The 13,250-nt window shown below is 42.4% G+C and overlaps 1 protein-coding gene across 1 annotated transcript in view; it reads right to left on the bottom strand.

Annotated features, from left to right (window-relative positions):
- cfap20dc (CFAP20 domain containing) overlaps positions 1-13,250 on the bottom strand; it is a 284,000-nt gene that overhangs the window by 66,593 nt on the left and 204,157 nt on the right. The window contains exon 11 of the mRNA XM_078210156.1: positions 4,974-5,098. Within this exon, the coding sequence (XP_078066282.1) occupies positions 4,974-5,098 (125 nt within the window). The remainder of the gene's footprint in view (positions 1-4,973; positions 5,099-13,250) is intronic.

Here is a 13,250-nt window from a genome sequence, read left to right as displayed (position 1 = left end):
CAATCAGCAAGTCTTTTCTCATGCAGTATAAATTTTTGTTCCTTTGGAAATTTGGTGTTCTTGCATCTGTCCCGAAGAGTACAAGACAAAAAGCTTCAACAACATGTCCTTTTTTCGGCAATACTCAACTTCTGTAAACAATAAGTGCTAGATTTTGAAGTTGTCCATTGTGTAGAAATGGGATAAAACAAAATTGTGAAGAACTCATTGCCCCAGTCCCACTGATATATAGTCATTTCATTGGGATCATGTCCACAGGCAGCCACAGGGGCAGCCTGTTTGGCTGCCTAAAGCAAATGTTAAGCTCATTTAATTACTTAAATTGTAAAGTCAAAGGATCCCAATGTATTTTTCGAAAGGAAAAAGGGAATCGTGCTTGATGGTTGGACTCATTCAGAAGTATTGAAATTGACTTTTGTGAGGGGTGCTGAAACAAGCTCTCACTTGCAAATAATCACATATCACAAATCTGCCCGAAAATGATTTGGCATTGTATTGGATAATTTGAGATTGTGAGATTGCTGTATATATATTTATTTTACCTGTGCACTGCAATTATTTGCTCAAATTCCTTTAGCATTAGAGGAAGAGAGGAAAGGAGCAGGTGGTGTTTCAGCATCAACAAGAAGATCACATTAGAGCAGGCTCAGAGAGCAGTGCATAGGAGGGGTATTGTTCACATCTGTCCCTACCTTCAAGATAGGGCCTTTTCAGATCAAGGATTTCTTTCATCTTAACTTTGCAGTTATCCCAGATTTTGCAGGCAAACTGTGCAGCTTTGGACAGGAGAATCTGCAAACCCACTCTGCCAGCTGGTCAGTTTTTCTTGCCCTTAACATTTATGTATTTGGCTTATTTCAAGCTGAAGCAGGTGACATGGATCACTTGAGCCGATCAGTTGTCCATGTCTGCATTAAATGAGCCACTTATTGTGAAGGCAAACAACCACAACAGGTACCCTATGTAGGCCATGAATCAACATGAATGAGCAGGGACTTTGTCAGTTGCTGGGTTTCAGCAAGAGCAGGGAGCAACTGATTGCTTACATGGCCACAGGGCAGCATTACTTCTCAATGGAATAGGTAGAATTCCCTTAACCTTCAGTTGATTTGTGATCATTGAATAAAAATAATGCTGACTGTGTCTGTTTAAAAAGGCAGATACTCTGCTGCGTACCATCCTCAGCCATGCCTTCACCTGTGTTCCTTGAGATTCCTTCACCTATCCTACAGTAGGGGTGGCTTCCTAAAGATGTTAAGTCCCTTATTCGCATATACCTGTTACTGGTGTGAGCATTGCAGGGTGAGGTTTTGGCCAATGACTGGATATCAAGTCCTTCACATGCATCCTTACAAGTGCTTCTCCAGTTTTTCCAAAGATGAACTGAAACACTTGGTAAGATAGATACGAGCCATTAAAGCTGCTTTATTTGACACAGCAAAAAGTCAAGTCAAATTCTAATTCATTCGACCTCACTTTGCCCCTGAAAAATGGGAATAAATAATGAAATTCCACAGGCTCTCTGTCGCTCACACGCTCACTTACTTGTTTTGGCATTACCTTTCCTCTATGTGCAAGTAAGGCTTCCAGCTCCAACACTAAGGCCTATAGATTTCAGCTGTGAAATGTGCTGGGAATCTAATGTCCTCTCTCAATGTTTCAACAGTAGGGCAAACAATAAAAATTGCCGAACTATCTTCCCATTTTAAGGGAAATATCACCTGCCATTCTCAAAGTGAATGTGGACATCTCATTAATAATATGGGATTAAACAATTCATCTGCATTGTATCGGTTTTAAATAAACTGCGAGCTGAAACCTTGCATAAGAGAGGTTATAAATGCATTAGATGCATCAGAAAAGGTTCACTCGAACGATATGGGCTTGGGAATTTATCTTGTGAGGAGAAGTTGGACAGAATGGGCCTGTATTCATTGAAGTATAGGAGAATGAGAGGTGATATTATTGAAACATTTAATATCCTGAGGGGACTTGACAGGATGGAGCTAAAAGGATGTTTTCATTTGTGGGGGAGACTAGAACTAGATACCAAAGCATAAAAATAATGAGTCTTCCATTTAAAATGGGGATCCGAGGATTTTCTTTCTCTCACAGGGGGTGAAGGCAGGGTTCCAGAGTCTACAAAGGGTTTCCAGCAAAGCGGGCAGCCAACACATGACCAGCAAATGTCAGTTTGAAAGCAAAAAGTTTCAAAATAATTAAAGAAATCAAACAGACCAGGGCAAGGTCGCCAGCCCATCAGCATCTGGTGTTCCAAGAAGCTTTGCTTTGATTAGCCCATTTGATTTATTCAATCTTGCTGTTGCTGGGCATAAAAGTGCATAGCCATGAGCGAAGATTAAGGGTGAGGGCAGGAACCAACAGGAGATGAGGCAGCGAGAAGCGTAAGAAGAGTGGCATGGCCGTAGGTGGCGGGGCTGCAAGGCCCACAGATGGAGGGTGGCGAGCTGAGTGGCGAGGCAGTGGGGAATAGGTGAGGTGGTGAAACAGCAAGGAGGCGGTGAAGCAACAAGAGGAGATGGTGAGGCAGTGAGGAAGTGGTGAGGATGTGACAACAGTGAGGTGAATACCAGCTGGCGAATGTATTTGTGACTGTATGTCTTTTCCTAATTCCAGAGGTCACAGGTTCTGAGTGCCTGTGAGCACAATATGTGGGTTCGCTACCCATTTGCTCAGACAGCGGGACCAGATGTCTTATCAGTGCACGATTATGAGAGCCTGATTGACATGACTTTTGACTGCACACTAAAGCAACACTTCGCTGCACTATCGTTGATGAGTTTTTGCAGCAGCTAAATACACGAGTATTCTAACATGGCAAAGAGAGCAGTTTGTGAGCTTCTTTCTTTTGCCTCAACATACTTGTGTGAAAGTGGTTTCACCCAATGCACAGCTACAAAAGCAAAAATCAGAAGCAGACGGAATGCCACACCTGAATTGAAAATCCAGCTCTCTAACATCAGCCTTGACATCAAACAGTTGTGTGTGTGAAGGAGGCAGGGTCCCTCCTCACACTGAAGATAACAAGGTCAGCCTTCAGTTCTTTGTCACAGCAGAGTGAATGCCACAACTGAAATGAGAATCCAGTTTTCCAACATCACCATGCATCATGTTCTTTTATAGAACGACTTCAAACTGGGATGTCATCAAAAATGATTTTGCAGGGTTGGCCTGCAAAGAATTGTCCTATGCACTGCTGGAAGATCTTGCTGCCAGTAGACAGGCAATGCGAAGAAAATGATATCTGCCCACCGGAAGGATGAATGTGGTAAGTTTTGAGGATTCTTCATCCAGTGGGATCTGCCAGAATCCGCATTTTACATACAGGATGCTGAAAACCTGAGCATTTGGCAGGCCTGCTAGCATCTGTTCCACTGTCTTCATAGGGTGATGAGGTCTGAGCAGTACCATGTTCAAATGCACTGGGTCAATGTAAATCCTGACCATGCCATCTTTCTTTACACAGTAAGAAGTCTCAGAACACCAGGTTAAAGTCCAACAGGTTTATTTGGTAGCAAATACCATAAGCTTTCGGAGCGCTGCTCCTTCGTCAGATGGAGTGGAAATTCGCTCTGAAAGCTTATGGTATTTGCTACCAAATAAACCTGTTGGACTTTAACCTGGTGTTGTGAGACTTCTTACTGTGTTCACCCCAGTCCAAAGCCGGCATCTCCACATCACATCTTTCTTTACTACAGCCACCGTTGCCGAAATCCATTCTGTGGCCTCGTCAATAGGAGTTTGATACCTAGTGCTGTCATCCAATGCAGCTCACTGACTACCTTCTGTTTCATGGCTATCGGTACTCTTCTCGGAGCACAAACTGTTGGTGGTACTGAGTCATCTTGTCTCACGTGGTATACTACTGGTAGCTTACCAATGATGGCACAATTGACGAGGTCTTTGTATTTTTTCATTTCTGGGGCCTGGTGTTGTAAAACAAGTACCTCTGGATGAGCCCGTGTGATGCTGTCCCAAAGTCCTCGCAGTGGCCTTAAGTTCTGGTCAACTGCATGAAACTTGAAACTGCTCTAAGTGCAGTGGAGAGTGGCCACACCTTCAGTGTGAATGGTTTATATGCCATAAGATCCACCTGGGTACTGGAGCCTGATATTCTACATGGGTCTAGTTCCCGTAGCAATCGACTGGATAATATGTTATATGTTGCTTCGCTGCCAATCTTTATTTTCAGTTTTGCATTGCTGCAAATCATGTTGAGGGTGGTAAAGATCTCTCCCTTTTTGGTGCTGGTGTCAACACTCTCACAATAGTGTGTTAGTGAAGGGTCAGTGGTTTCACTGCTTTGGCTGAGCTCCAGTTAATTCATCTTGCTGATGCTCTTACCCCTGGAGGACTGACCGGCCTGCAATGTGGCTGGTGGCAGAGGAAGGCTGCTGTGGTTTCAAACTGCAGTGTTTTGCGACATGATTCTACTTGCCCATCTATCGTGATATTTAACATGAGCAAAACATGCTGTTCTGTTGTGAGGATGAGGCCACGGCAGTTGGGGCAGAGTGTGCCTTGTATTGTGAAAATTTATGTTTCCCTCCTTAAATTCCTGCTGCTTTTTTCTGACTATTCATTTAGCATGCAGATGCTAATGGCTGTTTGCAGTGTTAAATCTCTCTCTCTCTCTCAGCAGCTGCTTATGGACAAAATCACCGTGGACCCTGCAGACTATTCAATTCCTGACTCACCAAATAGTAAGAGTGTCAAATGCACATTTCTTCGCTAAGATTTTCAAGGTTGCTGAATAAGATTGTATTGATTCATCTACTTTTGGTTTGTTGAGTTAAATGCGTGCCTGTCAAATATTATATTTTTTGCTGGAAGACAAATGTTCTCGAACTTATTTCAGGGTCCTCTTTCTCCTCCTCTGTTTGGAAAACAAACGAGTCAAATGTTTTGACTGCCTCAGGGCCCGGTAAGTTTAGTAAGATGCAAGCTTGTACCTTTTTTGATGTCAGATAATGCACTACTGCAGTAAATACTGCACACCTTTTCAATCCTCTCCCAACTGTCTGCAATGTTCTTGTCGAAGACAAGTAGGTCGATGTGCCGAAGTCCTTGTGCCATACTGCCAACACCCAACAACATGCAGAAGTGATGGGCTCCCAAACAGTGACAATAAGGACTTGTAACAAACAATACTTTACTGACTAGCTGAACAGCTACTCCCTGCTTGAGCTCTGCTTGCACTTCAGAACTCCCGTAGTCTCGACACATGACCCTTTTTGTAGCCATGTCATCACATGACCATACAGTCTAACTCAATTTGTCCTGAACTAATCTGTGCTTACTCTACTTTATTAGTCCAAGCTTCTCTAAGTGCTGGTTACTTTTTCCTTGGATTATTACTTCTTACTTCTAACAGTTTCCCCACCACAATATTAAACTGACTGGCTTCCACCTTTTGAACAAAATTGTAATCTTTACAATCCTCCAGGCCTTTGGCTTTAGTTCAGTAGACAGGAAGAGCAAGCTAGTTCAATTAACAATGTAGCAAATAATTTGGCATGAATGGCAGTGGAAGATTAAACAAAAACAATTCAGAAGTGCCATATCATTTTTAATATGAATAGAAAAACATGACCCCACAGGCCTGAAGGGTTAATTAACTTGTGGCTGATTTTCTCAAAATGTTTCTCGTGCAAAAGGGTGACGTTTTATTGCTATATTCCTCCTCATGTTGCCTTACCCAATGCAATGAAAATTTTCCTCCGCTTGATAAGAAAGTATGCAAATCATCTTGTAATTGTGGTATTGCAACAAATGAGATGAATGCAAGCATAATCACTTACATACCTATTTCATCTTGGAAAACAGATTTATGTCTTAACTTCTAATTATGCGGTAACTATTTTAATGAGCATTTCAAAAATGAATGAATAAAATGACAAATTCTAACCAATGTTCATCAATTTACCTTCTATGCTTAACAAAAAAAAAATATTTCCAGGCTTAATCTGATGAAAAATGCTTTATGGGCTGATTGCACATACTGACAACAGTCAGCAGTCAGGCTACGAACGACAATCAGAAAAAAAATAATATTTAATGCTAACAATAAAAGAACCTTTGTTAAATATTTGTAATCCTACAAAATCTGCACCATACTCACTGCAGTAGATTAAGGTAGCTGCTCACCACACCTCCTCAAGGGCTGTCAAGAATGGGCAATAAAAACGCTGGCCTTGCCAGTGATGTCTATGTCCCATGAAAGTAGTAAAAAAACATCTGACACATTTCTATGCATTTGCATGACTGCAATATACAAAAGACTGAATTTTGCTGCTCTCCCATGTAAGTGACCTTGGTAGCCAGGGGTGGGGGGGGGGTCATTTAATCAGGTGGGAGGATGTCACCTTCCCACCTCCAACATAAGTTGGTAACGGGTAGATGCATGGCTGGCCTTCCTGCCCTGCAATTAATACCCAATTAAGGACCTCATCCTGGGTCAAGGGCTTACCATGCAGGCAGCACAACAAGCAAACCTGAGTAAAGTTCCTTTCAGGCTCCCAGGGGTGCGTAATTTGTTTGAAACTATTTAGTACCTGATTGAGGGAACTGGCATTGGAAAGGGAGATCCACTAATAACCACTGAGTTGTGTACCAGCAGCAGCCTTGGCAGGTGGAGTTTCAGCCCCCCCAGCACCCTTGATTCCACCACTGTCTATTTAAATGCGTAGTGGGCCTTCTCTAAAAAAGACAACAATGAGGCTCCCCCAATCCCTGTTGTCTCCATTAATTCTAGCCCAACAAGAGGGATTCAATGGAAAGATAGACATTTAACTGGTTAGTTAGGTATTTGTAGGTATTTGATAGATACTTATTTTACTTGCATACACACCAGTGTTAAAGATCAACAAGAAACTCCTTTAGTTCTGTCTTTCTTGACATGTAAGGGAAATCACAGGTCATTGATCCGTGTATTCTAACCTAACAACCTTCCATTTACAGGGAAGTAGTGAAAAATACACATGAAGTATCTTTACCTCTACTCCCTCCATATGGTAAATAATTTAGATGATTATTCTCAATGCTTAATTGATTGGGTGGCAGATGAAATTACTAGACTTAGATGTCATGAGCAATGCTGGAAACTGAATATTCAAGTGTAGTCAACATTTTAAAAAGTAAAGAAGGTGGTTCGGTTAATAAAGGATGAAGTAAGTACAGTAGTGAGAAATGATTATGGCTCACATGATCAAGATGTAGACTCGGTTTGGGTAAGGATAAGAAATAGCAAGGGAAATAAGTCACTGGTAGGAGCAATGTAGGACAGAGCATCAGTCAAGAAATAATGGGAAATTGATGAGAAATGCTGCAATAATCATGAGCAATTTTAATCTTCATATAGACTGGGCAAAACAAATTGGCAAAGGTGATCATGATAGGGTGGGATTTTACAGCCTCACTCGAACGAGACCGGAAATTCCCGCCCGGGGTCAACAGACATTTCCATTGTCTGATCCTCACCCGCTCCGATTCTGTGGCGGGCGGGGCGGTAGAATTCCGACAATAGTGTATTTGGGATAGTTTCATAGAACAAGTTAGTTCTCGAATCAACCTAGAAATAGGCTCATTTAGACTTGGTAATATTTAATGAGACAGGATTAATTAATGGTCTCATAGTAAAAGATCTTCGAGGGGATAGTGATCATAGCATGATGGCATTTCATATTCAGTTTGTGAGAAACATGGGTCCATAATTAGTGTTTTAAACTTAAATAAAGGTATAAAGATAAAATTGGCTAAAGTATGGGATAAGATGTAAATGAGATGAGTGACCCTAGCTCTGCGCTCCAATCTCTGATGAGACATACGAATAACCATTCAGTTGCTCATGATCAATGAGTGGATGCCCTTTGGCCCACTATGAATGCTGATTCTGCTGAACATGTGACTGGCCTTCATTGATAGAATACCATACAAATTTGTGCATTCACGAATTCTACATTCCTAGGTTTTACTCTTCAGATGCAGTAACTGTGATGTGAAGCCACTGAGTTCTGAGTGTCCCTTTAATAGTGCTAATAAAGGCATTGGCCATCAGTAGCTTTCTTCCCAAGGAGATCTCTTTCCTTTCCAACTAAGTCGAGTCCTGTTTGCTCTTGCGGCACCGACAAGTTAAGTGGTACCACCAGAAGAAGCCACTAAGCCCAGCACTCCTCCCACACTGTCTCAAACTCCTCCTGATCAGATTCACTGTAACTTTTGATTTGAGCCAGCACCATTACTGTGACCAGCGAAATGGTGGTTCTTAATTTTTATTTCCAAATGGAATCTGACATTCCCTCCCTCTCTGTCCATCTGCCAGATATAATTCTCGATCCTCACAATATGAAGGGAGAACTTCCTCCTTTTGTTCTCCAGTCTCCCCAGATAATACTGGATCCCATTGTTGCTGTGTTGGACAGTCCAACCCTCCCTCTTAAACCCATCACCTGTGACGTGCATATGCCCCATGTAGATGTCTACCCATCCCATCACAAGGTCATGTGTATTGTCAAGGTGAGCCCCGCAGAAGAACTTTACCTCCACCCACCGCCCCCCCCCCCTTCCTTTATTATGCGTTTCCAATCTACAGGCTACAAATGTCTCCAGTTAATATCTGCATCCAGAGACAGCAATTGAGAGATCGGTTTGGACACCAAGCTGTGCTTTATGCCTCTGAGGCACACAGCATTTGCCCTTCCCTACATTTGGAGTGTACCATGCTCCCAATGATTCCTGCTGCTGCAAGCCCTCTGCACTCCCGGACTGTTTCCTATCTCTGACCTCTGAATAGGAGGTCAACATAGCCCCTGGACTGCCTGTAATCTATGACTCCTTTCCATTTCTCCATAGTGCATTTTGTGTACTCCGTTGCTCCTGACTGCAAGGTCTTGGATTTTCAGAGTTCCCCATTACCATGAAGACGAAGGACTACAAGATCCTTTCCCAAATCACCATCCACCTTCTGAGTGGACCCATCGCTCATGTGCCACAATCAACTCCTAACTTCCTATTCCAGAGCCTACATGCATTCCATTCCAGTCAAACATGTGGTTTCACTTTGACATCCCTTGTTTGTCAGCATTACGTACCCTTGTTGGTATCCAGCTTCCCACCTCTCAGTCTATCCTCTGCTTTTCATTGTCTCTCATCTTTCTCCACCTTCCTGACCCTCTACCTTTTATAGTGCCCCCATTCCCCCTCACAGCCTTCCTTCCCCGTTACCCCCACTGTGTTCAACTTCCCCCCCAATGCACAACCTTTCTTCGCCACTGCCCGCCCCTTGTGTTCACCCATCTACCCCCCCCCCCCCCCCCCCCCCACAGCCTTCCTTCCCCATTGCTCCCTCCTTTCACCTCTCTTAGCCCTTGCACAGTCTTTCTTCCCCTTTGCCCCTTGTGTTCATCATTCCCACCATCCCCTCACATCCCACCCCCGACTGAAGTGGGCAGGATGGGAGAATTCTGCCCATTGTCTTTCAGCCTCTGCTGAGAGGAAAACAGAGCTGGAGAGTAGAAAATGACTTTTCCAAACACAATATTCAGAAGGGGAATGGGACATGTGCATCAGATATTATGTTTCCTCTCTGGACAGGGTCCTGAATGAGACACTGCTGCAAAATGTCATGGACACTTTAAAAGATGTTTCCCCAAAGTCACCTGTGAGCAGTGTATTTATATATTTTGGAGCAATGTGTTCAGTTTAAAAATAACAGCAGCAAAGCCTTTGTACTTAAAGATTCGTTTATTTCACACTTGCTCTGGAAGTTACCCAAGAAAATAAAATCACTAACGCACACAAAGGTTCGCTACAGAGAAAGATAAAAACAATACTTATGAAAATTGGATTTCAGTCTCTCTACGGTTTCGTGCAGGCCTAATATATTTGAAAGCAAGATGTTGTGTTATCTGAAGTGAAGATCTTGAGATTGTAAAGTTGTCTCTTCAGCTGTGATGACTTCCACTATCAAATTAGAGAGATGAATTTTGAAGATGGAATCAGATGTAGAGGGAGGGAAGGTAGTTCCTTGCTTCTGTTCTGCAGATGTAGCACCTTTAGCTGCCCAGTTACTCTCAGCAGACTATTAGCTCTTCTGGATATTTCTCCCTCTCTCCCTGGGTTGAAGCTCGTCGGCTCCTTTGAAGATGTTTCTCTCTGGATCTCTTAGCTTCCTGGCCTTTTTAATGCTTTTTGCAGGAGCCAAGATGGATGCAGTTATCATGTGATCTAGACAAAATGCCAAGACATCTTCCAAATAAGGCAAGTGGTAATTTGATTTAGCAATCCAAAGCCTCCTTATCAGCTGCAGTGTTCAGAGAGGGCCAAGGTTTTCACATCTTCAGGGAAAGCTACGTCTTTTTGAGGATTCACTGAACTTCAAAAGTCTTTTCATGTCTGGGTAAGGCGGTTTGTAATCCACTCGGACCCTTCCAGGATATTGACAACATTGCAGTTGTAAAATTAGGTTGTCTCTTAAAGATCAACAGTGTCCCTTTTAAAGGGGGCATTTAATGTTTTTTCCCTCGAATTTGTAATGTACTCACGTCTAACCGAACGGAAAACATGCTCTCGCCTGCTGCTGCTCACTGCTTCACTATCTGCTACAGTTGCAGCGTTCTCCAAAGAATGCTTTCAGCAAATGTGGATTTTTCGTGAAGCTGCCATCAATTTGATGCCAGCGTGACTTTAAATTGATGGTCATGATCGACTTTGGTTCACAGCTTAAACTCATTCCTGCCAGCTATGCCACACTACATGCCCAATTGGTATGAAGACCCCCCCCCTTGATTCACAGTGCTGAAGCAGCAGGGGTGAGAGCAGCAGACCATGCACTTCCTATGCCCCCTCATTCACCCTGCCGAAAACCATAAAATCCAGCTGAGGGAGTTGGGATAAATGGGTCATTTTCACACTGGCAAACTGTAAACAGCAGAATTCCACAGGGATCAGTGCTGGGACCTCGCGTATTTACAATCTATATTAATAATTTGAATGAGGGGCAAAGGTGAAAGTAAGTCGATATGGTCCAGTACACCGTACCGGCAAGACATTTGCACTGGAGATAGAAAGGCAGAGATGTGGGTCGGAGCCTCACTGACATCTCCTGCCCCTCTTGCAACCTCCCCCTTCCATCAATCACCTGCCTCCTTGATTAAAAGCAGCAGCTTCCCCATGCCAGCCAGGGGATACGTGACCTCTGCTACATCAATCAGAGCGCTGCCTCTGACAGTTGGGCTTTTGTGCGAGTGCCAGTGTGCGAACAGTATGTGTCTCATGTGCTCAGGGAGGCGTCTCATGTGAGCTTCAGAAGAAAGCATCAAAACTCTTGTGGGAAGGGGGAGCATGAGGCTTAAGTCATCCTTCAGGGAGGGTAAATGGTCGATGCTATTAGTAACGTTGGTGGCATCGTCAAACAATCGACAGAAAGCAGGAGGCTGCATGAGAGAGGGAGGAGGAATGAAGCTGTGTGGAGATATTTAACAGAGTGAGAGACAGAGAAAAAATATTTATGAATTAATTTAAACCTTTGAGGTCAAATACTGAGGGATTGGAGCTGAAAGAATTAAGTAAGCAGGGCTACAGCTAGAATTGAAACTTAAATAATTCAGAGAAATACTTTGAAGTGTCTGAAAGAGATAAACAAGAGTAGGCACTAAAGTTACTTATTATTTAATTAAATGGTTAAAGGAACGTTGACAGAAAAATTGAAAGTAAAAACGATAGTTTGAAGTATATTTTACCGTGTGGAATTTTATAAAATTCTACTTTGATTTTTCAAGGAACAGACCCTAGTGGGTATGTTTAAATGTAAAAGTGAAGAATTGGAGGATTCTCAGTCAATAACAGCAACAAATAAGAAGCTGAGCCAGAAAGTCATCCATGGGTAGAAAATGTTGACACTTTTACACCTACAAGTGAGCTGCCACCACAAAGAAAGGAGGGCAAGTGAAACTGCTGAACTGCTGGGTAATCAGAGACTCAGAAAACACATTTATCTCGAAGTACGGAGAGCAGCGAGGTTAGCTGCATGGGCAAACGTGAGACTTTCTAAAAGGTTAATTCAGACTTTTATTTCAGCATTTAAGTTTTATTTTGAAGGCATCCATGAAATTGTGTGTGCAGGAGTGAGGTAAAAGGACATTTCTCACACAACTGCATCAATAAGAAATTTAAGTCACCTTCATCAGGGGTGAAAGTAAAAGTGTATTGTAGCCAAGTTTGCTGATGATTCAAAGATGTGTAGGAATGCGAGCTGTGAGGAAGACAAAGTGCATTCAAAGACATTGAGTGGGCAGAAAATTGGCAGATGGAGTCTAATGTGGGAAAATGTGGAACTTTGGCAGTAAGAATAGAAAAACAAATAATTTAAATGGTAAAAGCCTGCAGAATGCTCTGGTATAGAGGCATCTATCGGTCTTGTACATGAATCACAAAACGTTATCTTCAAGGTACAGCAAGTAATTAGCAAGGGAAACTGAATGTTGACCTTTATTGCAAGGATGGTGGAGTATAAAAGTAGGAAAAGTCTCGTCACACATGCATTAATGAGACCATATCTAGAGTGTCATGTACAGCTTTGGTCCCCTTAATTCGGAAGGGACTTACTTGTATTGGAGGCAGTTCAGGGAAGGTTCATCAAGTTGATTCCTGGGATGAAGGGGTTGTACTACGAGGAAAAGTTAAGCAGGTTGGGCCATACTTATCGGAGTTAAGAACAACAAGAGGTGACCTCATCAAAACATATAAGATTCCAAGGTATTTTACAAGATAGATGCAGAGAGGATGTTTACCCCTGTGTAGGAAATCTAAAATTAGGAGTCAGTTTCAAAGTAAGGTGTCTCCCAAGATGTAGATGAAGTGGTGAACTGGTGAATTTGACTTGAAATTTATTTGTAATGGCATGATAAGTAATACTTACTGCTGATCAACCTTTCTGGCGTATAAGTTAATTTTTATTAGTGTGGAGTCTCATTCCTCAGAATATAATTGCTGTTGGAGATTGATTTTTTTTTCCTGTCCATCTCTTTTAGCTTTCGTTCTTAATCTCATCTTTCTTTTACAAACATTATTTAACTTTGTCCACATGATTTAATTCTAATTTGTACTTCCTGGTATTAGTCTGCATGTCTCAATGAGGATTCTGTAATTGATTGGTTGAAGTGCCTTGTCGTTGTTCTTTCGGAGGGCACTATGCTCAATCAAGTGCCCAATGAAAGTCTCTACCAAAAAGA

This window comes from Mustelus asterias, chromosome 3, assembly GCF_964213995.1.
Source record: "Mustelus asterias chromosome 3, sMusAst1.hap1.1, whole genome shotgun sequence".
In the NCBI taxonomy this organism is placed as follows: domain Eukaryota; kingdom Metazoa; phylum Chordata; class Chondrichthyes; order Carcharhiniformes; family Triakidae; genus Mustelus; species Mustelus asterias.
The sequence above is the reverse complement of the archived record's forward strand: the minus strand, read 5'-3'. Positions and strand labels throughout refer to the sequence as shown.